This window comes from Peromyscus maniculatus, chromosome 13 (assembly GCF_049852395.1).
Source record: "Peromyscus maniculatus bairdii isolate BWxNUB_F1_BW_parent chromosome 13, HU_Pman_BW_mat_3.1, whole genome shotgun sequence".
In the NCBI taxonomy this organism is placed as follows: Eukaryota; Metazoa; Chordata; class Mammalia; order Rodentia; family Cricetidae; genus Peromyscus; species Peromyscus maniculatus.
Window position 1 is genome coordinate 8,823,735 of NC_134864.1, and position 25,474 is coordinate 8,849,208.

At 46.5% G+C, this 25,474-nt stretch overlaps 1 protein-coding gene across 6 annotated transcripts in view; it reads right to left on the minus strand.

The window, feature by feature from the left end:
* The window catches only part of Col6a3 (collagen type VI alpha 3 chain), an 84,315-nt gene that overhangs the window by 35,886 nt on the left and 22,955 nt on the right, over nucleotides 1-25,474 (minus strand). For 2 of the 6 annotated variants that reach the window (XM_016007112.3, XM_042259810.2), the window contains 8 exons: nucleotides 23,844-24,446; nucleotides 17,923-18,507; nucleotides 15,192-15,791; nucleotides 13,219-13,791; nucleotides 6,622-7,224; nucleotides 3,887-4,492; nucleotides 1,810-2,424; nucleotides 323-922 (listed from right to left, as the gene is read on the minus strand). In XM_016007112.3, the coding sequence (XP_015862598.1) occupies nucleotides 323-922; nucleotides 1,810-2,424; nucleotides 3,887-4,492; nucleotides 6,622-7,224; nucleotides 13,219-13,791; nucleotides 15,192-15,791; nucleotides 17,923-18,507; nucleotides 23,844-24,446 (4,785 nt within the window). The remainder of the gene's footprint in view (nucleotides 1-322; nucleotides 923-1,809; nucleotides 2,425-3,886; nucleotides 4,493-6,621; nucleotides 7,225-13,218; nucleotides 13,792-15,191; nucleotides 15,792-17,922; nucleotides 18,508-23,843; nucleotides 24,447-25,474) is intronic. The other 4 variants (XM_042259809.2, XM_016007110.3, XM_016007111.3 and 1 more) reach the window with 4 other exon arrangements.

Below are 25,474 nucleotides of genomic sequence, written 5' to 3' on the forward strand. Positions count from 1 at the left end.
ATAACCCTAGCACCAGCCCACCCAGGAATTTTATGAGTTCCAAGTCAGGCTCCAAAGCAAGCTGTGTCACACACACACAAAAAAAAAAACATTTTTAAAAATAAGTGAGCCTAAACTATCTGGGGAAGTAAATAGTGGGAGAAAAAGTGAAGCTGATAAGGCTTTGACTCTTATCCTGAGAGAACCTTCTAGAACAGTGGGTAGGTGAGCACAGGGTCATAAATAAATGTCCAAAGCAACCATGAACCTGAGGAACCCACAGGACAGCACTAGGGACACTCAGTGTCAGCAGGAAGAGTGAAGTTGTGCACGTGACGATTACCTTTGGAAACATCCGTCACACCAGGGCAGAGGGTTTCGTGCATGGCGTCATGCAGAGTCTCCAGGACGGTCTCACTGAGTTCCGACAGCTCCTGTACGCTGCTCACCCGGAAGGCCGTGGCGCTGTTGGAGGCTATCCTCCCCACCTCCTCAGAGTCAATGTTCCTCACGCCCACAGTAAACACCTTGACCCCTTTCTGGGTGAGGGCCAGGCTCACTTCCTGAGCATCCTCCACTGACTTCCCTCCTGTGATCACGAAGGCGATCTGAGGGACGCGCTCATTCAGGCGGCTGCCAGCGTCTGGCACGAAGTGATTCAGCCGCAGGTGCTCCAGGCCCACCTTGGTGTTGGCATGCCTCCCGCCCTTGTAGACCACTTTGTTGATGGCTTCAATAATCTGCCTTTTGGTGGAATAGTCCCGCAGGAAGAATTCATCCGTGGGGTCTGAGTTGTACTGGACCAGCCCCACTCTGATGGAATCGCCGTCTTCATAGACGGTGTCCACAATTTCAGATACAAAACGGAGTACTTCCTGGAAACTGTCCCTCCTGAAATTGATGGACCCATCCAACAGGAACACGATGTCGGCCTTTTTCTTCTCTACAAGTGAGTACAAGGGAGATGAGGGGGCTCCAAACTCAGAATGTGAACACACACAACACAAATCAAAATAACTAAGACGTCTACTACTTCGTCTGTCAGGAGAGCTTGCACTCTGTTCCATGCCCCTCTAGACCCATCCTGCAGACAGTACACTAAGAACTGGAAGATAAATGGCAAGTCACCCAAATAAAAGGGAAAGGAGGCATAAGAACTCAGCAAACCAGACCTGATTATCTGACCACTTACACTTATGCTTCCAGAAGTGCCAAAATGGGAGATTGGAGACAGTGTGAGGAACACAGGATGTGCCCACCCACCTCAGAAGGAGACAGTTAAAAAATAAAGAGGGACCGTGGATCCCTCAGGAAAACCACCCCTGCTTGAGTACACTGAGTGTCTGAAAGCCCATCGCCCAGAAGAGAAGCAAGGCAAAGGGGTCTGGAGGGGTTGGATTAGAATCTCAAGGGTAAGAACTTAGACATGGAGAGGCTGCCATAAGTAGGATAGTCATGGTGATCATATTGGTCCAAAGAAGGAAGTGTGCCTAGATCACAATAGGTAACCCACCATGAGAGATGACCTGACTTCAAATCTGTGTGCAGTGGGCTTTGGCTGACTCCAGCCAATGAATGTGATCCTCCAAGACAACTACATCAAGCATTCAGCAGCTCTGTGGTTAACTTCAGAAAAGATAGAGGACCGATGACCATATGCTTTGGGGGACATGTTTCCCTCTACAATTTCAAATGAACTATTTCCCCAGTATTTAAGTTCTAATATCTGTAGACACAACCCTGACAATATTATTGCAAAGAAAGCTAGTTATCATTTCATTTAAAACAGTTGACACCATATTCTGCAATCAAGCATCAAACAGCTCCTACCTGGCCTTGAGGGAGAAAATATGTCTACACCAGGAGGCCGAGGAGTAGCCCCAGATGGTCCAAATGCAAGCATGACCCTCTCTTCTATATTGGGCAGCTCTCTGAATTCCCGAACCGTGAAGACCAGTCTGGGGTCATTGATGATGGTTTGCAAGTCGACTCTATCAATGTTTCGGTCACCTATCCCTATACTCGTGATCCCTGATGAGCTTATAATTTGGGCATGCCTAGCCACATCATCCTGGGACTTCCCACCCAGGAATAACACCAGGTGTTGAGGCACTCCATCTTCTATCCGGCTCCCAGCAGACTTCACAAAGAGGTTTCTTGCCACAAACTCCAGGGCTTTGCCAGTGTTCAGGGGAGACCCTCCTTTGAACCTCAGACGCCGTATAGCTTCAAGCACAGGAGCCTGTGACCTGTGGGTCTTCAGGTAGAACTCAGGGAAGACATCATTGCTGAACTGCACGACCCCAATCCTCTTTTGACTGGGGCCAATGTTGAATTTTTGAACAATCTTGCTCACAAAGTCTCGGATATAAGCGATGCCTTCAGGCTTGACGGCATCGGAGCTGTCAATCAGGAAGACAATGTCGGCGGCATCACTTTCAATCACTGCAGACAGAAGAAAAAGTGGAGTTCAGTGCCTGTGCATTCCCGCTCTGCCTTTCTCACTACCTCGGCTTCCGGAGCTTGCGTTTGTCACACCCAGTGTGACCCAGCACTGAAGTTATAATCTAACATGTGTTGGGCTTTTGAGACTTAAGCCTTGAAAGATGTGTTTTCCAGGTTAATGGTGCTTGCCAGCATGCCTGATGATCTGAGTTCAAGATCCCACAGAAGAGCAACCACTCTCAAAACTTGTCCTCTGACCTACACACACACACACACTTTTTAACAAAAAAAATTGACATTCTAAATGCAGGTAATAACTACTTCTTCAAATATTTTAAGTCATCCAAAACTTTCTCTAAGTCAACTTTATTTTGATTTTGGCCTTGTGGCTTGGGTTACTACTAATTTTAAACCTATGGGGATTGTTGAGAAACTAATCCCATGTTACCATAGCAACAGAAAATCATGACTCATGAACAGGAACCACCAAAGAGACTGTGACCACCGAGGCCCACATCTTTGTCACATGAAAGTGGGGAGGAGACACCTGAGGTCAACTGTGACCACTTGTCCACAGTGAACACCACTAAGATGAGTCCCACGTGGATCTTCAGCATTTGCTGCTGCTCTGCCTCCATGGGGGAAGGGTTCCCACAATGCAATGCTGCATGCCAAGAGTCATGTCAACTGTCCCCAGACGTTGGCTTTCTTATATCCCTTGAATCTTGTTAAATTGCATTTTAATGAACCTATAGCATTCAATTTTTTTCTTTTTACTATTATTTTTTCTTCTCTCCAGGATGAGGTTTTTAACTAGTGGAAAACTCTATACTGCAAAGTTTTACTTCATGCTGGGCTTTTTTTTTTTTTAATTGAATGAAATTACCTGAAGACTGTTGCATTAGATTTATGAGAAACAGAAGTAATTTCCTGTCCAGGCTTGGGTCCAATGCCCATGTTAGCTCATGATGAATGTGCAAATATTCCAAAAAAGAGATAAATCCAAAATCTGAAGCAATTCTGATCCCAAGAATTTTTAATATTTCAACTTGTATAAAATTAATCAAAATATCTTGGGAAAGATGAGCCACATTCTCCTGTTGGAATTCCAGATGTCTCTCAGCTATCCTTCAACTAAACTAATAGGTTGCCTCTCAGTGAATTTCGGCCTGGTTTTTGCCTCAATTCCAGGCTTTTCCAGTGCAATACTACAAAGTGAAATGTTGAGCTGATTATGAAGTGAGGTCATTCACTAAGAAAGAGGAAAACTGGGGAACTGGCCTGGGTCACAGTCTTGGGGTTCCCTGCTGAGCACAACACCCCCGGGACCAAAGGGAAACAAAGAGGGGGAAGTAAGAAAAGGGGGTAAAGAAATATGGGGGTGCCTACAATATATACGAGTATGAAAATTTTATTTTAAAAATATTATGTTAGGAGAGCAGCCTGCCTCCATGGGTCTTACCTGCAGGAGGATAGCGAGTACTGGTCAGGATCTGCTGGATCTGCTGGGAGGTTAGAGTGGTAATGGGTGTCAGTAGTTTCTGCTCCAGTCTGGGCAGCTCCCTGAAGGTGCTCACTGAGAACACGTACTCGGGGCTCAGGGAGATCTTCACCAGCTCCTCCTGGTTTGTGTGCCTGGCTATGGTCAGAGGGGCCACGCCAAACTGCTTAAGCTCCACTGCTGAGGCGTCTACCTCGTCATCGGACTTCGATGATGAAATGAGGACCAGGAACTGCGGGACACCCTCTTCTATCCGGCTCCCCAGCGGCCTCTGGAAGATGTTCTTGAGCACGTACTCCAGGGCATTGCCGATGTAGACCTGCCTCCCGCCCTTGGGCCTCAGCCGGCGCACAGCATTCTGCACTTCGTCCTTGCTGAAGTGAGCATTCAGAGGAAACTCCATCTTGGGGTCCTCACTGAACTGGATGACTGCTACCCGGGTGGTGTCAAAGCCTATGTCCAGGTACTCAACCATCCTCTCAATCAGGGTGCGGATGTGCTGGAACTCCGGGCTGGCATTTTGGGATCCATCGATGAGAAAGACCACATCCTTCTTGCTGCTAGCACCTGTAAAGTAGACAGCATTATGGCCTTCAGCTTCAAGGATGTCAGACCTCAAGCACTAGTGAGCCATCTCCTAGTCTGTCATCAAATCTGTGCCCAGTGGGCAAGAGATCCTAGCACCAGGCTCTACAGTAAGAAGACCAAAGAGCCATTCCGGTGTGTTTTCACATCTAAATGTCAGATGAAAGAGAAACCAGCAAGAGACTTGGAAGGCAGAGCCCGAGGGAGGCAGAAACCAAAGAGCTGTACCTACACCAGGGGCATCAACTGTGGCAAGAACTGCCCACAGGCCCCCTACGAGGGTGCTGGGAAGAGGCACTGGCTCTGCCAGGTGGGGGACTCAGAAGAGAATGCACTCTGAGGAGTGTGAGGTGAGGGTGAGTAATGGGTTGGTGTGGTTGTGAGAGGGCAGGAGAGACCCTGCACAGTGCACACCTAAGTCTTCCAAAGGTGTAGGTGCTGGAGGGCAGTGGGGCACTGAGAGAGCTGTCCCAAGCAACACACATCTACCATAAGAGGAATCGTCCAGCACCGTGGAGAACGCCGTGATGGGGCACGGTGAGTGAGATGTGAGGGGGTAAACTGAGCAACACACATCTCCTTAAGAGGAATCGTCCAGCACCGTGGAGAACGCCGTGATGGGGCACGGTGAGTGAGATGTGAGGGGATAAACTGAGCAGGGACAAAGAGAAGGGTAGAAGGCAGAGATGGGCCATCCCAGGGGGAAAAAAAGATCACTCTGAAGTGTGAAGTGTGGAACCATCACTGGGAGGGACCAAGCAGAGCTTCTGTTCTGAGCATTCTCTTCAAGTTACTTGTAATTTCTCTACGAAATGAGACTCAAGGTCTGAAGCTGAGAGTGAGGCGTGGGGAGAGAGAAGTGGGGGACACGAGGTGGGAAGAAAGGGGGAGCATACAGAGTGGTCACTGATGTGGGGGGGAGTGAATGAAACAGGAACCAAGCTTGTGGAAGCGTAGGTCTGGTTTCACAAGAGAGAGACTCTACACACACACACACACACACACACACACACACACACACACACATGCACGCGCGCACACACACACACACACACACATGCACGCGCGCACACACACGCACAAACGCACACACACGCACAAACACACGCACGCACGCACCCAGGCACACAAGCACCCTAGGGCCTCGAGGAACACCCTGACAGATACTCCTGTGCTACAACAGAGTTCAGAAATGGCTGCATTCCCCTGCTATGAGAGAGAGAGAGAGAGAGAGAGAGAGAGAGAGAGAGAGAGAGAGAGAGAGAGAGAGATTCCTCAAATGTATATGAGTGTGAACATCTTCGAACATTCCATGTAAGTGCACAGAGCTCATGGCTCTCACCTGAACACCAAGGAAAAGCTGATCCTCAGGGCACACAGGAGGCAAATCCTGCCTCCGAATTTCTCTCGCATGCCATTACCTCATCTTCCTTCCCTGACCCCTCATTTCCCTCTCTCCACATCATGAAAACACATGGCCACTTCTGCCCCTTGCTGTCCTGTGACCACCCTGCCTCAGTGCTCAGGAAGCACAGGCCCTGGGCCAACACGTGCTAAGGATGGGTGCCTCTTGGCCTCTTTCCTTCTTAGAGGCCATGGCTCAGACCTCGTTCAGGGTTATTGTGCACAGAACGGCATGGCCTCTCCACAGTTGGGACACCTCTCAGTCCTAAGCAAATGTCACACATTGGTGCTATAGATACAAACAGAGGGAGACTCTACCCCTCTGGACAGAGCAGGGCATCGGTGGTCAGGCTCCTCCTGATAGCAGAAGGCTACTGCTTCCAAAGGTGCCACTTAGGCTGGACACTCAGCAAGGGTCTCCCTCAGGCTCCTCTGTAGAGCCTGGATTTATGCCACGTGCATGCCCTCTTCGGTGCTTTAATTTGGCCACAAACAAGAATCTTAGCTTCACTATTTGATATCTCAAAAATAAATAAATAAATGAATGAATGAATGAATAAATGAATAAGGCTCCTAGTTTTTCATACAGCTCTACACTCTATGTGGCAGGGGAAACAAGACTGAAAACGCTTTGCACACAGTCCAAGCAAGTAGCCAAGGTGATTATGGGGAAGAGAAACTTTAATAATCCCACCCCAACCCCTCACCTGCGCTCGGCAATGGCAAAATCACTGGTTTCAAATTGCTCAGCTCCTCACGGTTAAGCTGGATCACCCTCTCGGAGACCACCTGCTGGACCGTCCCAAGCTCCCGGAAGCTGGGAATGGCCACAGCGAAGTCCGGGATGAAGGAGATGGTCTGCATCTCAGAGATGTCAGCATTCCCAATGCCGATGCCAATGGGCACAGCCCCACCCTGCTTCAGGACCGCCGAGGGGCCTCTCACATCATCCCCTGACCGCTCGGCTGTGAGCACGATCAGGAGCTGGGGGACACCTTCTGCTATCCTGCTCCCTGTGGAACTGGTCAGGATATTCCTCAACACAAAGTCCAGCGCCGCCCCTGTGTTGGGGATTGGGCCACCCAGCAGTGTCAACCTGCGGACGGCATTGATGACACCCTGCTGGTCCATGTGGGAATTCAGGTAGAATTCAGGTCTGGTCCGATCGCTGTACTGTACCAGGGCTACCCGCACCCGGTCAGGACCCACATCCAGGCTCTCCACTACTCTCTGCACAAACTCCTTTAGCAGGGGGAAGCCACTGCGGACACCTTCCGAGCCATCGATCAGGAACACCACATCCTTTTCACCTGAAATTGGAGAGAAGCACCTGGTGACTCACACAGGACTGGACACAACAGCTATATACCACCGTGTTGGGTGGCATAACCGCCCCCCAGGAAGGTCCAACCCCAAATCCTTCTGTCTGTGAAGAAGACTTTGCAGAGGTGATTAAGTGACAAGTTAGGGAAGAAGGGTATGGATTCCCCCAAACAGGCACAACATCATCCCCAAACAGGAAGGGGGACGGGACTAGGGTGCACATCTGGAGGCTGGAGAAGAGGCCATGAGCCAGAGAATCTGAATGACTTCTGGACTCTGAAAAAGGGAAAGAAATGGGCCCTCTCCCAGGCCCTCCAGCTAGAAGGCAGCCTGCCCTGCCAACACCTTGACTTTATCTCGGGGAGGATGGATTCTGATACCTGACCTAGAAAAATTGTCAGGAAGGAATTCCTTCTGTTGCAAGCCGTGGTGTGTGTGGTAAGGCATTGGGGCAGCAGTGGAAAATGAATGTGTGGGAAAGAGAAGGCCCTTTGTTTGAACTGTCTTAAATGTGGACAGAATTGCAAGGCCAGGTGTGGTGACCTTTATGCCAGGACTCAAGAGACAGAGGCAGAAGGATCTCTGTGAATTTGGGGCTAACCTGATCTGCAGAGCAAGTTCCAGGCCAGCTAGGGTTATGTACCTCAACCAATCAGGAACTGCTAACTTTGAAAGGTAAACTCCAGGAAATGGCTGGGAACATGCAGAGCCAGGCACTTTGCAAATCTTAAGACTTCAAAGGTTCAAGGCACAAGAGAATCAGTGGAAGAAATGAATGTGACCTCTATGTCAGTGTCACAGATTCCCCCAAACTAACCGTGAGAGACTCCCTTTATCAGAAAAGAGCCTCTAGATACAGGCCCTGCGGCGGAGACAAGTGGACTCAGGTGGGCCTGTGGCGGCGGGCCACAGGGGTGGACAAGCCCGGGGACGGAGAGGGGCGGACGCAGCTTGGAACGGGGATGCCCCTAGCCCCAACACCTGGGGAAGAGGTTATCTCCGTGGGTCGGAACCAGGGCGAGTCTGGGCACTCCGTTTGGGGACAACCCAGGGCCCAACTGCTGATCCTGTGAAACCCAACAACTTGGAGGTGTTGGTGAGACTACCCTGCTCAGCTGAAACCCATCTGGGAGAGGATTCAGATGCCTACAGTTTGAAGTCTGAAGAAACAAGATCAGCTGAGGAGTTGACAAACGAACAAAACGTGACCTGGGAACACAGAAGAAGGCGCTATCCAGCCACTAAACCAGATCACCAGAATCATAAGTATATAATTCACCGACTGAAATCAGCTGTCCCTGAAGAAACAGCCCAATAGCACCAATTTAACCAAGAACCCCTACTAAACCAAGACTAAAAATTAGAACAAGAGAGGCACTCTCAGACACAGACACCACCTGCACCGCACAGAGGAAAATATGAGTAGACGCCAGTGCAAAAATACAGGCAACAACATAAAGACCTATATGGCAACATCAGAACCTAGTGATTCTACACCTGCAAGACCTAAACATACCATGACAGAAGAAACAGAAGAGATCAACCCTAAAAATGACTTTAAGAAGATGATAGAGGCCCTTAAAGAAGAAATAAAACATTCCCTCAATGAGGAAATAAAAACTTTCCTTAAAGAGGAAATGAAAAACTACCTTAAAGAGGAAATAAAAACTTTCCTTAAAGAGGAAATGAAACACTCTCTTAAAGAGGAAATAAGAACTTCCCTTAAAGAGGAAATGAAAAACTCCATTAAAGAGGAAATAAAAAACTCCCTTAAAGAAATGGAAGAAAAAACGAACAAAAAATGGGAAGAAATCAAATCAAGCCAAGAAAAAGCAATTAAACAGATGAAAGAAACATTCCAAGATCTGAAAAATGAATTTGAGACAATAAAGAAAACACATGCTGAGGGAATGCTGGAAATAGAAATCCTGACAAAACGAACAGGAACTATAGAAACAAGCATAACCAACCGATTGCAAGAGATGGAACAGAGAATCTCTGACACTGAAGACATGATAGAGAAAATAGATTCGTCAGTCAAAGAAAATACTAAAGATAAAAAAGTTGTAACACAAAACGTCCAGGAAATTTGGGACACCATGAAAAGACCAAACCTAAGAATAATAGGGATAGAAGAAGGAGAAGAATACCAACTCAAAGGCACAGAAAATATATTCAACAAAATCATAGAAGAAAACTTCCCTAACCTAAAGAAAGAAATACCTATGAAGATACAAGAAGCTTATAGAACACCGAATAGGCTGGATCCAAAAAAAAAGTCCCCTCGCCACATAATAATCAAAACACTAAACACACAGAACAAAGAAAAAATATTAAGAGCCGCAAAGGAAAAAGACCAAGTAACATATAAAGGTAAACCCATCAGAATAACACCAGACTACTCAATAGAGACTATGAAAGCGAGAAGATCATGGACAAATCTCATGCAGACACTAAGAGACCACGGATGCCAACCCAGACTATTATACCCAGCAAAACTCTTAATCACCATAGGCGGAATAAACAAAATATTCCAGGATAAAACCAGATTTAATCAATACCTGTCTACAAACCCAGCCCTACAGAAAGCACTAGAAGGGAAAATTCAACCCAAAGAAGCTAAACACATCCATGAAAAATCAAGCAATAGATAATCCTACACCAACATACACCACAGAAGAAACAAGCTGGCGTAGCTATCCTAATATCTAGAGAAAAAGGATGTTTCAAAAGAGAAGAAGTCTTGTGGCAATGCCTCAGTGGTCCAGGTAACTACCAGAACTCAGAAAAGTTGGTTGAACTTGGGATTGACTGGGAGGCCAAAGATTTTAAAAGCAGAAGATTCTCTCAAGACATAAGTTGTGTGATAATAGTGTAGTTTGTGTGTGTGTGTGAATGAGAATTTGTAAATGTTGAATTCTAGGCTTCAACAATCATTGTCAGTGCAGATTAAGCTGCAAGTATTTATGTTCTAAAACTTAAATTATAAAGCTAGTTACGTCTTTCTAACAACTAGTTTTAATGTTTATGAGCATATTTTACCTACATTACCTTTTCAGGATGTTGAGAAAGATGCATCACAAGCACAGGCTGGAGGCTGGGGGCTAGATGGTTTTGAAGAAGAGGTCTTGGTGGACTCTTTCATAGAGCAAAGGGAAGCAATGCCTTCTGGGAAATGAGCTAAATTTTAATCTAGTCTTTAAGATTAGAAGTCAAAAACAAAAATATTAAGGAAAGGAAAACTTAATTGATCTTTGAAGTATTGTTATGTGGAATTGAGTGGGACTTTTGAGGCCTTTCTTCCAGAAAACAAGGACTTGGTTGTCAGGCCTATATTAGGCCTAAACCTTGGTGCCATGTAGTTGTACTTAAATCATTTCAATGGAAAGTGTCTTAGTGATTGGATCTTCTAGTGCAGTTTGGAGTTCTTCCATTTGAAAAATGTGATATTTACATGGGATTGTTTGAATCTTGTTTTCTAGTCCCTCCCCATCACCACCCTCATAATCTGAAGGTAGATTTTTCTCTTGATAAAGGAACAAAAAAGGTGAACATCTTGTTTGTAAATAGGTATCTAGTAACTAGTGGTAAACTTGAAATGGTAGAATTCTTTAAAGCCTAATTCTAGGTAATTTTAAGAAAATGTATCTTAATTATTTTTGAACCTGTATTCACCTTGTTTTTTTCAAATATCTTAAGTTATATTTTCTTTTTCAGAGCTGCTTCTTATTTGGGGCTACTTTTTTTTTTTTTTAATTGGGGTGTAATTCATAAAAGGGTATATTGTTTTGATGAGACTTTTTACAACTATGGCTGATGTCTTTCTTTAGTCTTCCAAGAAGGGCCATTTTACTTTTTTAGAGTTACTTTTTAAAGTCATGAGGTCAACAACTTGGACTACTATGCATGTAAGCGCTAATGCAAATTAAAGCCCAAGTTGACCTCCAGCAGCAGTTCATTCTATGTTGACAATGAGAGAACACTTTGCCTGTTAGGATACTGTTACTCGTGGACTAAAATGCTGAAAAAACCCCTCCCCCTATTTTGTTTTTTGCAAAAATCAAGGTATATTCTAGGGTTTCCTGGTTGACCTCAACAGATAAACTGAGATGATAGTCTTAGATCAGAAATGATCTGAATGTAGATTTATAGTCTACATGTACAGCTGGCTAAGTGAGATCGCTTTCACAGTTCTGCATGTATCCCATCGGCTCCCCATTAGTCACTGAACTCTTAAAACTGGTATTGTAACATTATTACAATGTTTTGCACCAATTTTATAAACTTTACAGTACAATATGTGTTCCTTTTCTGAGGCAAACCAAAGGTATATTTCTCAAGGTTCTGCTGCTATCAGCAGCGTTGATGGAGGATTTTTTATACATTTGTAATAGATAGGAATAAACCAGAAAAAAAGAAGAAAAAAAAAGTGGTGGAGGAAAAGGTGAACACTGCAAGAATACTCAAAAGGGCTGAGAGTTGCAAACGCCAAGAATGGCTTTGCATAGTAAATGGAATAGAACAGCTCTGAACTATAGCTTACTTTTCCTGGTTTGGTCTGACAGAATGATTGAATGCTTTTGTACAAAAATCAGAGCCTTAAAAACAAGGATTTGGTGAGATTGTAAAATGGTGTGCCACTTTGGCAAAACAGTTTGGTGGTTGGTCAAAATGCAAAACATTGTTACTCTGTTACTCAACAATTCTACCCTTAGGAATATATCCTCAAACTACTGAAAATGTGCACCTATGAAACATGTACATGAAGGTTTACAGCAGTGTGTTGCTAATAGTAAAAAAGTTAAAACAACTCAAATAGCTATCAAATACTGGAGAGAAATAAAATGTGGCTTATTCATACAATAGAATATTATTAAGACATAAAAATGAATGAGAAACTGACAGATTAAATGACTTTGGTGAACCTTCATAATTTCATTTGTAGATCTTTCCATTTCTAATTTATAAATACATTTGGGGTTATAAATTATAAATGTACTGCCTCCTGTCAACATTGTATACTTCTATTTGATGATTTCTGTGTCAAACATTATATGGAAATGTTTCCAAGTATTTTCTGTATTAACTGTGAATGAATAGAACAAAATAAATTGCCTGTGATGGGAAAAAAAAAAAAAAAAAAAAAAAAAAAAAAAAAAAAAAAAAAAAAAAAAAGAAAAGAGCCTCTAGAGACTCAGTTTTCAATCAAAAGGAATATATGATCGGTATGTGTATAGATGTGATCGTAATATATATTTGTAGTGTTGTGTGTGTGTGTGTGAGTGTGTGTGTGTGTGTGTGTGTGTGTGTGTGTGTGTGTGTGTGTGTGTGTTCATTCTATCAGCAGGGCAAGCTGCCTTCTAGCTGGAGGGCCTGGGAGATAACCCATTTCTCCCATGATATCATGAGAGAAATATATACACATATATGTGTATATATATATTATGTATATATTCATTTTATCATGCAAGGAAGAGTGGTTAAATACCAACTTAAGGGAGTGTGAATTCAGTCAGCAATTTAAATGCAGCTTTCATGATGGAATTGAATTCGTCTACCTCCTCTAATATCTTTAGTTTTTAATGAATGTAACTGAAGGACTTGCATCAGTGATATTCCACATAAAGCATATCACTTGACACTTGATGTCAAGATGAAGGCTATTTTAGCTACAACACAGCCATGATATATGGCTTTATTATCAGATAGGAATTTTTAAAGACAAAATATTGTTATCTAAACCTCTTTAATGCATCTTATATGAAATAGTCTAGTGCCTTTAAAAGGTATTCACCCATATCCTTCCAAGACACAAGTTAGAAAATGAAAGACATTTTGTCCCCCTGGAAACGGCCTGCAATTTCCACGTTCTCTGTATGCCCTGGTAGGGCTTCATCTGAGAACCTAGAGCCAACAGCCTCTGATAAAGTTCTAAAGCTAGAGACTGGGCCGCAGGGGGAGCCCACATGGATGCGCCATACCTGATACAGGCTCTACACTCTGGGCAGCTTTCAGAAGGCTCACAATCTGTGGCTGGAGGTCCCCAATCTTCGGAAGCGATTCTGCAGTCAGGATGAATGCCGGGGATGGCACGATCTGCTCCAGCTCATCCGGATTAGCGTTCTTGGCTTGAAAGATGAAAGGTATCACGCCTCTCTGCTTCAGGGAGCTTGCTGGGCCGGCCACAGCATCTGTCGACCTACCGGCAACCAGCAGCACCAGGAACTGCTGCACGTTATCCTCAATGCGGCTGCCAGCCGACCTCACGAAGATGTCCCTCTGTGCATAGTCCAGGGCGTAGCCCAGGTTGAGGGCTTTACCCGTCTTTATCTTCATCCTTTTCACAAGATTCAGGATTTCAGCCTTACTCTGGTGCTCACTGAAGCGTGACTCCAGCCTGACGTCATCACTGAACTGAGCTATCGCTACTCGGGTCCCGTCCGGCTTCACATCCAGTTCCTCAATGATCTTGTAGAGAAAGTCTCGGATAGCAGGGAACTGGCCCACGACATTGGCAGAGCCATCAAAGAGGAAAAGAATGTCCCGCTTGCCCTCTACAAGGAAAGCAGATGGACAAAGTCAGCCAAGAGGCCCTGACACCAGGTGGATCCTGCCGAGGACCACCACATGATGTGGGAGTTCACCAGATTTATCTGACATCACCATATCAGCTAGAGAAGAGAATGAAGACCCTGCTGTGGCCTCAGCTGTTCCAGGGCAGCACAAATTTGCAAAGAAACAGCCCTGGGCTGGCCATTCTACAAGCCCACCCCCAAGACATTCTTGACAAAGCAAGCTGCTGGAAAGCCCGCCCGTCCTGTTCTCACAGTTAGACCACTAAGAACAGCCCAGTGTTTTCATGTCAGTACAAATAAAACCACCCAAACTCTGTTTCTCTCTATACTTCTGCTGAAAACTGACCTCCATTTTCTATGACAGAGACTGGTTGCAGACTAACTTCCCATGGACACCTGGGCTGACAGGGATCTGCTCCCACTCAATCATGTTTTCAGTAACTTTAAGGTAAAGAGTCAAGACCCAAAATACTGTCGATGATTTGGGGGCAGGGTTCAAATCTCTGCTAACATTTCCAATCTCCCCAAACGGAAACCACAGAAAACATGAGTGATGGCCAAAGGAGGGCCGTACCACACCATGTAAAAATGTCATCTCAAACTGTTCTGAGAACTACTTCAGTGAGGCAGCCGTTGGCTCAGGCTTGCTACCCGTCTGGGTGGAGGTGGAAAACTGGTGGGTCTCGTGTATCCGTCTCTGAGGGTCATAATAATCTGCCACAGTAAGAGTAACACGGACTCACTGTTGCGTGAAGATGTACAGATAACTTTTGACACATGGCAGAGTCTGAATGTAGAATGCCACATAAAGGAAGAATTTGAATTTTAAAGGATGCCAAGGCATAATTATCTAATAGAGTCAATCAGTCTCTCTCTTCCTCTCTCTGTGTCTCCTTCCCATTTTCCCCCTTCCTCCCCCCTCCTTTCTTTCCCCTTTCCCAACTTTCTCATGGATTGTCACTCTAGACCAGTGGTTCTCAATCTGTGGGTCGTGACCCATGTGATGGGTCACCTAAGATACTTACATTATGATTCACAACAGTAGCAAAATTACAGTTATGAAGTAGCAATGAAATAATTTTTGTGGTTGGCGGGGTCACCACAACATGAGGACCTGCATTAAAGGGTCACAACATTTTAAGAAATTGGAGAACCACTGGTCTAGAATGTTCACCTTGTTCAGCTTCCGAACAAATCTGAGACCACATGAACAGGTCATAGCTGGATGTTCGACACTTGGAGTCTAAATTTGTTAGGGCAGTGTCTTCAGCCAGTCCAACCAAAATGAACCCACCATCCTTCCTCATGTCATAGGCTCTGGGCTTTCATTGACCACTGCTTCCAGGAAGCGGGGGAGGGGACACTGGAGGGAGATTTACCTGGCTGGGTTAGTGGAACTTCCTGTACACCTCCACTAACATATGTAGTTAGGGGCTGAATCAGCTGTTGAGGCAAAGCCGGCAGCGAGCTGAAATCATCCATGAGATACACCAGGCTTGGATTAAAGGCAATGTGTTCTAGCTCAGCCTTATCCGCCCGGCTGGCCCCCACACAGAAGGTCAGCACGCCCTCACGCACCAGGGCATTGGCAGCTTGCAAATAAGCGTCCTCAGAAGGCCCCGCCATGAGCAGGAGCAGCAACCGAGGCACACGTTCCTGGGTCCTGCTGCCGCCCGCCTCCGTGAAGTGATTGGCACGGACATAGCTCAAGGCAGAGCCTGTGTTCAGGCCCGCGCCCCCCTTGAGCTGCAAGCGCCTCAGGTGAGCAAGCATCTCTGACTTGGTCTGGTAAGTGTCTAGAGAGAACTCCGTGACTGGGGTGTCGCTAAATTGCACTAAGCCAACACGGATATTGTCACTTCCAACATCGAGGCTGTTAACTAGGTTGGTTACAAAGTCACGCACATAAGGAAAATTGTTTTTTCCAACGTTGTCGGATCCATCCAAAAGGAAGATGATATCCCGTTTGTTTACGTGAACTGCGGTGAAGCACAGAGAACACAGTGAGACACACCCCTGAGAGGGCTTCCCATGTGTGCCCGCGAGAGCACACATGGCACACTCAGAACACAGAGGAAGTCAGCGTGGCAGAGCGTGTCATCTGGTAAAATATGGCAAGCGGCTGCATATTTTCCTCCCGTGGTGGCTGGAGCTTGTGAGGTACGCCGATAGCCAAGTGTACAAAACTGAGATTGCTCACAGACAGACAAAGCACTAGGGTTAGAATGTGTACAACCAACAAAATCACCAGGTTCCTGAAACAGCATGCCCTCCCTGGAACTGAATTCCACAGGGTTGCGTCATCTCCAGACCCCTAGTCACAGGATGGTCGCCCATGCTGGGTGAGCCCTCTGGGACTCACCTAACTGCACAAAGGGGACTCTTTCCACCCAAAGCTCAGGGAACCTCAGCCCACACGGCCCTAGGAACACACCTTCCTTAAGACTACCTGCCAATCAAAGGATGTGGTCCTCTGATGGGAGTCCTCATCCCCCTGCCTCTCTCTATTGTTCTGCTGTCTTATTAAGGGTCATTTCAGTAGTGACCAGTAGGGCAGATCCTCCAAGGATGTGGCAGGATCCTAGGTGTGATAGTTAAAACAATGTCAATTTAGCAGACTCTAAACATTGCCTAGGAGGCAAACTTCTGCGCATGTCTGTAAGGGAGTTTTTTCTAGGGTCGTTGAGGTGGGACAATGTATTCATTCTGTGGGTCCTGGGCAGAGTCCAAAGGAGAAAGTTCAGCTGAGCAGCAGGATCCATCTCTCTGTGTTTCTTGACTATGAAGCTTCTGCTGCCATGGCCCCCTCCCCATAGAGGGTGGCACCCTCAAACTGTGAGCCACAATTAACCCTTCCTCCAATGCCTTGTTTTGGTCATGTACCTTGTCACAGACACCAGGGAAGTCAGGTGACAGTAAAATGCAAAGATATTATATCCTGTGTTAGGCCGAAATTAGTTGCATGAAGAAAAGTTTATCTGTGGGCTCAAATCTGGGGATTCAACCAAGGCTCAAGAGTATTTGAAAAAAAGTGTACAGAATACAAGTCTGCCCCTTGACAGCACTTCTGAGTGGCTATAATGCTAGCAATCAGATTTGTTACTATGTATATAGGAAGGTGTACATGATTTATACTTGAGCATTTCGATATCTAAACCTAGGGACTTGAGCATCTATGGGTTTCTGTATCCGTGGGTAGAGGGAATTGACCATCCCCTGTGTATACTGAAGGACACATTTAGAACTTACTACTTAACTCAGACTACCTGGATCCTCTGTTCATTCATCAAATTTAAATCTGGCTATAAAAGAGTGGATTCGGGGGGAGGAGAGAGAGAGAGAGAGAGAGAGAGAGAGAGAGAGAGAGAGAGAGAGAGAGAGAGAGAGAGAGAATTTGAGAGCTCTCAAGACCAGACGTCTGAGGAGCAAGCAGGCACCCATGCAGTAGGTTCATGCACTATGTAGTAATCCTTCAGTGTGAGGTCTGTGAGGAGGGCAAGCTGGATTCCAGGATATTCATCTTCTCTTCATTACAGATGGAGGTTTGTGTTTGCCCAGTTCACAGGCTGAGAGCTTTATAGTGTGTTTAGGAATAGCTCTGCACTGTCAATCATATTAAATGAGGGAGCAGAAGGACCATGTGTTTGGTCTTTACACCCATCCGTCAGTATGCTTTCCTGTTGAAGGGAATCCCTTATACAGAGAGAAAAGAGGGGTTAAAAAGCCGAGGGTGCTACATCTTCTGTGAGTAGAGATACTGTCAGCTCAGAAAAGGAAGGTCCTTGACTCAGGGGAGGTTTCTAGAAAGGGTCACTAATAAAAACAGAGGGGATGCCTGTCATAGAACTTAGAGTGACTTCTGTGGCCAGAAGAACAGGCAGGTGGCCTTGTGATGCTGCAGTTTAAATTACATGCATTTACAGAGTGACATTTTCAACTCTACAGTTTCAACCCTGCAAAAAAAAATTAAACCTTAAATAAACAGTTTGCAGTGGTTGTTTTCACCACGAAACAGTGGCCTGTCCATTAAACATCAGTATGTCACTGGACATTTCTCAAAGGTTCTGCCTGCCAGCCCCCTCCTGTATGTATAGACCACAGCTACCATACCTTCTGTGGTTCCAGTGAGAGTCCTGAGGGGCGCCAGCAGATTGGGTAGCATGCTTAGCAAAGGAGAAGGGCGGAACTCAGCAGGAGTGAAGACCAGGGAGGAGTCGAAAGCGATCTCTTTCAGCTCGTCCTCATCGGCGGCCCTGCTGCCGATGGCAAAGGCCATGATGCTGCCCCGCTTCAGCTCCTGGGCTGGCTGGCTGACCTCATCGAGGGACTTACCACCCGTGATCAGCACCAGGAGCTTAGGAACCCCCTCAGCTGCCCTATGGCCAACTGAGCTAGTAAATAGGTTGTTTCGAACAAAGTCCAGAGCTGAGCCCGTGTACAGGACTGAGCCTTCCAGGGGCTTCATCTTCCGTACAGCAGTTATGGCGTCCCTTCTGGTGGAGTGGGAATTTAAATAGAACTCGGGCTTGACAGTATCTGCATACTGAGCCACTGACACCTGAACCAGGTCTTGTCCGATTTCCAGCCTCTGGATGACTTTGGTAATGAAGTCTCGGATGGCATTGAAGTTGGACTGCCCCAGGCTGGAGGAACCATCCACCAGGAAGACTATGTCCCTCTTGTTGACTTCCATGACTGTAGATAGCAACAACAAAAGGTGAATAGAATGGCCTCAGTGATCAGGTTCCACAGCGACACTCTGAAGCCCTCTGTGCACAGGAAAGCTCTCGCTCTGACCAGTGTCGCAGGGGGAAGTGTCACATACCGTGATGGGCTCCCTTCCAACCCCGCCTACTTGCCATGTGGTGAAGAAATAGCTTCAGAAAAAGAGAGTTACTTTTACCTTCACACACCACCACTAAAGAGGTAGTTGGCTCTTCACCGCTACAAGCATAGTTTGAAAGTTTGGATGAGAAAATCCCGGGTCTACTCAGAAAGCTCTTTGTATCCCTAGCCTGATTTCAAATCCACATACTGACAAATGCAAAATCTGGTAAAGAATGGGCACCCCCTCCCCTTTTTCTTTGGTTATATCTTACGTGGCTTCCTTTGGCAGGCAAAAACAAATGTCTACCTTTTCATAAATTTTGGGAGAAGAAACCAGTCTCCACCCCACCAAGGGTAGCCATAGGTTTTCACTTCACAGCCCAGGGTGGGAATGGTGATCAGTGACATGCCATGGCCTGAGTGACTTAGATAAACCACAAAAAACGAGCGCCTTGGGCAGAACTCCGCTGGCAGTGACTTCACTCAGCACTGTCTCAGAATGTGTCCAACCTACCCAAGGGATGGGGACGAGGTCTCTGCCAGACTCAGTGCCCATTCCTGATGTCTCAGGCTGCTCCTAGACTGTAAAGATACTAGCTGAGCTGAGCTGGAGTAGGCATATTTTAAAAAAGGCCCCCGGTATCCCTTGTAACAGACATCAGGTATGACAAGCCAATTTTTTTAATACCCAGCAGAAGAAGGAAAGTTGGAAATAAAGGCAAGAAAGAGCTTCCTAAGGACTGAAACACCTCTCATGATGTATTCTAAAACACAGCTCATTCCTAGTCCCAGGGAGCAGAGGCTGGGAATACGGTGTCAGGGTCATCGGCGCTGCCGTAAGGCATGGCTTTAGTATGACTGCACCTCCTCCAGCACTCTTTGCACCAAAAGGAGACAAATCTGAGTTCTGCCAGGAGGGGGGTGTTCATGCATGAGTACTTTTAGTGCATGTGCCCAGTTACCTGCTGGTGCAACTGTGTATGGATCACCTACCCCTCCACCCTAGGCCACAAACAGGATTATGACCTCAGGGATCTCTTTCCTCCTTCATTTTAGAACGTGCAGTCTCTTGGGGTTGCATCTCTGATTGCAATGTAAAAATGTCTTTGCAGATAAACTTAGTGTGTATGTGCGTAGTGGACTTCCCATAACTTTACATCACTGGGAGCAACGTGTATACCAGTGTATATATGCATGTATTTCACATATAATGCTCTGCATCTATGTCACACATGTTTATCATGCGTCTCTCATGCAGCAGACTGGTAGACAAATGCCCATGGGATGGACACCTGAGATGTGTCATGCCCCTTCCCAAGCACAGGTTGTGACCTGATAAGAGTAACACTTGCCGCCTCCCAAGTTTTAGCATCTCACCATACATTTTACCAGTGGTCCATGGGAAGGACAGATGTCCACACATGGGGGACATGGAAATGGTAGAGCACGGACTTAGCTTTGTGGATTCTACAGTGTCCCTCGGGGCTCCCAGTTTCCATGACACAAGTCCTCTTTGATTACGGACAAGGTCACTTGGTTTGTGTTTGAAGAGCCCCCTGGAATGGTGCTTAGGCAAATTTAATAAGCACCGGAAAAAAAGTCCTAAGCCACTCAAAGAAGGATCAGGTTCCTATGTTTGCCACATGCTTCTGTCGCCAGCTGATTAACCTTTGCAGGCTAGTGTCTTCTTCTGGACTCCCGCTTCTGTGAGATGGAGGAGGGGCTGCATGATGGACCATCTCACACCTCACACCCAGTTCTTCAACTGCATGATTCTCAGGCTTCCTGGTAGGGATCCATCTCGAGGATACACCAAGGCTTCCTGACAGGGCCAGGTTTTCTCTCCCCCAGAGCTCTAACGAGTCATAATCTCTTAGGGAGTGACCTTGAAGGTCCTGCTAATCTCAGCCAGGAATGGCCCTCTTCAGCACTCACTCCTGTGACTCACAACAAGACAACCCAGGATCCCTTTTTCCCTCCAAAAGCTTGGGAGTTGGGAAAGGACATCCTCAGTCTCCCCATTAATATCTCCAAATGAATCCTCTCAAGACCTACTCCTTCCCATCCGTTTACTCCTGTCCCCGGTCCTTAGAGCTCCAGTCTATCCTCTCATCTCTCTTCCCAGTCTTCTGAAGGACTTGGGAACCCAGTCATCTGAAGCCCCCGGTGCTCACAACAACTGGGTCCTCCCATCTACCCCACCCCTGCTTCTAGGGTCACCTTATGACCTTCTAGAGACACTACAGAGTATGCACACCCCTGAGATCTCCCGTGATCTGCCACCTGCCTCTTCTCTTTCAGACAAATGGCACCCCTGCTTCTTCATCCACCAAGTTCAATCTGACCTTCAACCCTTCCCCTCCCCCGTCAAGCCCTCTCAGCCTCACAACCCCCACCCTGTGCTACCCTCATGGGCTCTCTGACCCACCAGCCCTCACTTCCCCCTCCTGCCAAAGTCTCCGTGGTCCTCTTCCCTGCTCCCCTTGTGTCACCCAAGCAAACGGGTGTTCCTGGGGGAAACAGCACCATCAGGAAGTCTGTGTTCTACAGTGGAGACCTCACAGCACACATGGGTGACAGCACCAGCATGCCACAATGGGATGCTCCCAGGAAACTGGTCTCCCTGTTCTGCAAAAGGACCACCTCGTGATCTGCTCTCTGCTCGGTTTCCCTCCGCTGGCATAGGAGGGTCTGATCTCCACCTACATCTGTAATAACTGCTGACTCTCCCTCCCCCAAGCCAGCTGCTGCTCCAGCCTGTCGCGTGGACTCTGGGCTCCTCATCCCCAGCACTCCAGCCGGGCTGTCATCCGTCTGTCTGTCGATTCAGGGAAGCCACACTTCTTGTTGTAAGGACAGGCTGCCTGCTGCTCCCTTTGCCTAGACCACTTTTCTCTCTGCTCTTCCTGTGCTCTGCCCATTTCTGTCTACAACTTTGCAGACGGGTCCACTACGTTCCCTGACCCCATCCTCTGCAACACAGCCTCGTTTGGTGGCCTTGTAGCTTGCCACACTTGAGAAATGTAATGCTGTGTGGTCACCAGCTCACATGTTATAGACCCAACAACTGTACCTCTCTTTCTCCACCCTGTATCCACAATGCTTGGCATAATTACTGGCACATATCAAATATTCAAGAATATCTACTGAATATTTATGAGTTCATCACTGAGACTCACGGTGACTTCTGTGAGGAAGGAACTAAAATGGCAGTTAACAACAGAAAATCCAATATAAGGGCAGCACACCACCCATTTTAATACAGAAGTCAAAGAAAGCCTCTCTTGAAGCAAGAATATCTTCACCTGGAACAACTTCTTTGGTGGGAATTTAAGGAATCAGAGCCCAGAGACATTGTGAGATTGGGCCAGGATCACAAGATACCTGAGACCAGAGCCAGATCTCCCAGAGGCAGTCATGGTACTTACTCTGTTTTCTAAAACAGAGCAATGGTTTGCTTCCCATGTATGCAGACTCGGAGAAGCTCAGTGGACTGGAAATTTCCCCTTCGTTGTTTCCCTAATTACCAGAGCCACAGCAAGGCAGTCTGATGCGCAGCTGCAGCTCAGACCACCGCGGAGCAGGTCCCAGACCTGGAGTCCTTTCTTCAGTGTTTCCTCTCAGAGCATCCAGCTCAGGCTCCTGACCTCCCCCCTCACCCCCTGCACCCTGTCCCCATCGAAACAGAAGGAGCAGGAAAGCGAAAGGGGGCACAGCAAGCTGCAATCTGATTGGCCTCTGGTCCCAGGGATACTAAGAGCCTTCCCAGGAAAGAGGTCCTTGCATATGGCTAAATCTGGTGCCAAAGTCAGGTGACAATGTTGTGGCCCTGAGCTTTCTGTCACAACTGTGTTATCACCAGAGCTCCATCTGAGGAAGTATGATCAGTTTTCTTCCACTTTTACTCTGGTTAGAACAGCCAATTAGCAAAGTCTAGGGAAGCAGAGGTCAACTCCACATATGAGCCAATAAGGAAGCTTTTCATTGAGACTTTAAAGGGTCCTGCTGTTAATTTCATATAATGGCATGTTCACCAAGACATTTAATTTTAAAATACTGTTACCCTGTTGCTAAGGAAAACCAGCCAGGAATCCCAGGGATACGTTGGGTAAATATGACAACAGTCATTTCACAGGTCCATCCAGGCTCTTTCTTGCAAACATAGCTAGACAGACAGGTGTTTCCACACAGAAAAAATGGAATCACAGACTGTGGATGCTAGCCAGAGTCTCCTATGAGCCTTGTTCACATGCTCATTTTCACTGAGCCCACACTCTGTTGAAGAACAATGAGAAACAGGGTCTTGTGTTCCAGGGATGACCCGAGAGCATCCCTATGAGAAGGTAACACCAGAAAGTGACCTGAGTGCTTGTGGATCACTTTGGGAGTGTGTCACCACTTCCTGGGTGGTTTCCAGCTGGCCTGTCTGGGGTCATGAAACCAACACCATCTGAGAGTGATGCACTTCAGACAGACCACCAGCCTTTCTGGTGTCCCCACAGGGCCTGTGTTTAAGTGTGTCTCTGTCCTATGACGCTGATTGGCTTGTATTCTTTAAATGACTCCAGTTGGCTGTGCTGATGAAGGCCTTCCATTTGAGCATAGATGATAAACCTGCCACTCAACACAGCTCCTCCCAAACTTGGAAGCACAGGTCCAGAATGATCTATGAATAAATACTCCATGCAGTAGGTGCTCAGCTGGGCCTTACCTTCAGAAATGTCCCTCTTGTGTCCACCACACTGAGACAGAAGCAGACACCACTCCCCTTTGCTGCTTTTGGGAAGACACTATTTATGAGTGTACTTCTAAAACATGGACAATACCTTTACCCTGGAGTAGCTTTCTCAGAACTGTGGTGAATCCCTCAAGCCCTTGTCCAAATGACTGGATAATAGATGTCTAATGATGTCTAATAGCTCAAAGCAGCAGGTTTGTCACATTAGCCTAGAGAGCACATTTTTCTTACAACCCACGTTCTAAGAGAGTGTTCCATTCATTCATCCATCTTTAGATTTATCTGAACAATGCAATGACCACACACAGCCCACACAGAATTCAGCACATCCCAGAATGACTGACTGGCTGTGAGTACTTACGGGTTCTCCCAAGGTGAATCACTCCAGTGCCCACCTTCCTTTTAAGACAATCAACACACAACACACCCCCATTCCTGTAAAGATGGCAAAAAAAGGCATACATACCTTGTGTGACAATGGTTGGCGGTTGCAAGACAATGTGCCTTTGGGCCACACCAACAAGGTACGGCAGTAATTGCTCCTGGAGGTCCCCAAAGCTACGGAATTCCGGGACAGTAAACACCAAGCTGTCATCGGTAGCTATGTGTTGAAGCTCTGCCCTGGAGGCAGCCTGGGCTCCAAGGCCAAATGCGAACACACTAGCCTGCTTCAGAGCTACCACCCCATCCCGAATCTCATCACTAGAAGGCCCGGCACTTATGAGGACCAGCACCTGGGGGACCCCTTCCTCCACACGGCTGCCACCTGTCCGGGTGAAGTGATTCTCTACCACAAAGTCAAGGGCCAGGCCTATATTGGCCAACTCCCCCCCAGCAAAGCTGAGCCTTTTCACAGCTTCCAGAACCATAGCCTTGGAGGGGTAGGCATCCAAGGAGAACATGGTTCTGGGCTCATCGCTATACTGGACCACCCCCACTCGGATCTGCTGATTTCCAACCGAGAGTCTCTCAAGGACATTTACAAGGAAGTCTCGAATGACAGCGAAATGGGCACTTCCGGTGTTGTCTGAGCCATCAATAAGGAAAACAATGTCGGCTGAGTCTTGTGCTTTAAAAGAAAGAAATGCAAAAAAAAAAAAAAAGTGAAAGCATTAGAACAAGTGACCACATGCATCATCTTGGCTTTCTGACGTGTTTCCTTGGAAACCATTAAGAAACACGAAACAGACAAACAAAACACAATGTCGGTGAAGGAGTGTGGAGTCTCTTAAAGAGTTCTGCATTCTGAGTGGATAAGAGGCAACTATTTACAACCGTGGTTGAAAGATGGGCATTCATAACAGATTTTCATCCATGATACCTTCACGGTTAAACGTCATACTCCAAGGGAGAAATCAATATTCTGGCTTTTTTTCTTCTAAATTTAGAGGGAAGTATAATTGCATCTGATTATAAGATATCACACTGCAGGAGAGATGATCAAGATGTCACAAATCCAAAGGTTATTTCGAATTTATGCTCATTTCTCATCAAAATAAATTTTGATGCAAATTCACAGCTTAGGAAACAAAAGCCCGGGTTTGTGGTCCAGTGACCGATAGTTCCAGAAAGCTTATTTAATTCCTTGAATAACTATCATTCATTTGTTTCTTGAAAATCAAAATGGATGACTCTACACACGTCTGGGACCCAAAACTCAGACACAGTTTTAAAAAAGATCCCTTGGTGTGCGATAGATCCTCTGTTCATCTCTCACAAGCATGGCTGTGTGGAATCCGAACATGGGGCTGGGGTCGGAATGTTGGTTGTGCATTGCCTCTATATTCAGTCAAATAATGAAGAACAATGTTAAGCAGAGTGACATGAAACCAGTCATGACGTAATTATCCAACCTCATTTTATGACATCCTAGCGGATTACCTCGCAGGACCCAGGTTGGCTAAGCCAAAATCAGTGCTGCCATCAATGAAGGACATAAAAATGGCCGCCAAAGACCTCTCTTTCCGAGTGACGGGAACTTGAGCCTTCCGGTCTGTTCCTGAAAATGGGGCTTACACAGAGACTCAGGGAAAGGGGAGCAATGAGTGTGTCTACAATCCAGGGCAGGGAAGTCCAAAGGTTTAACTCAAGCATGTA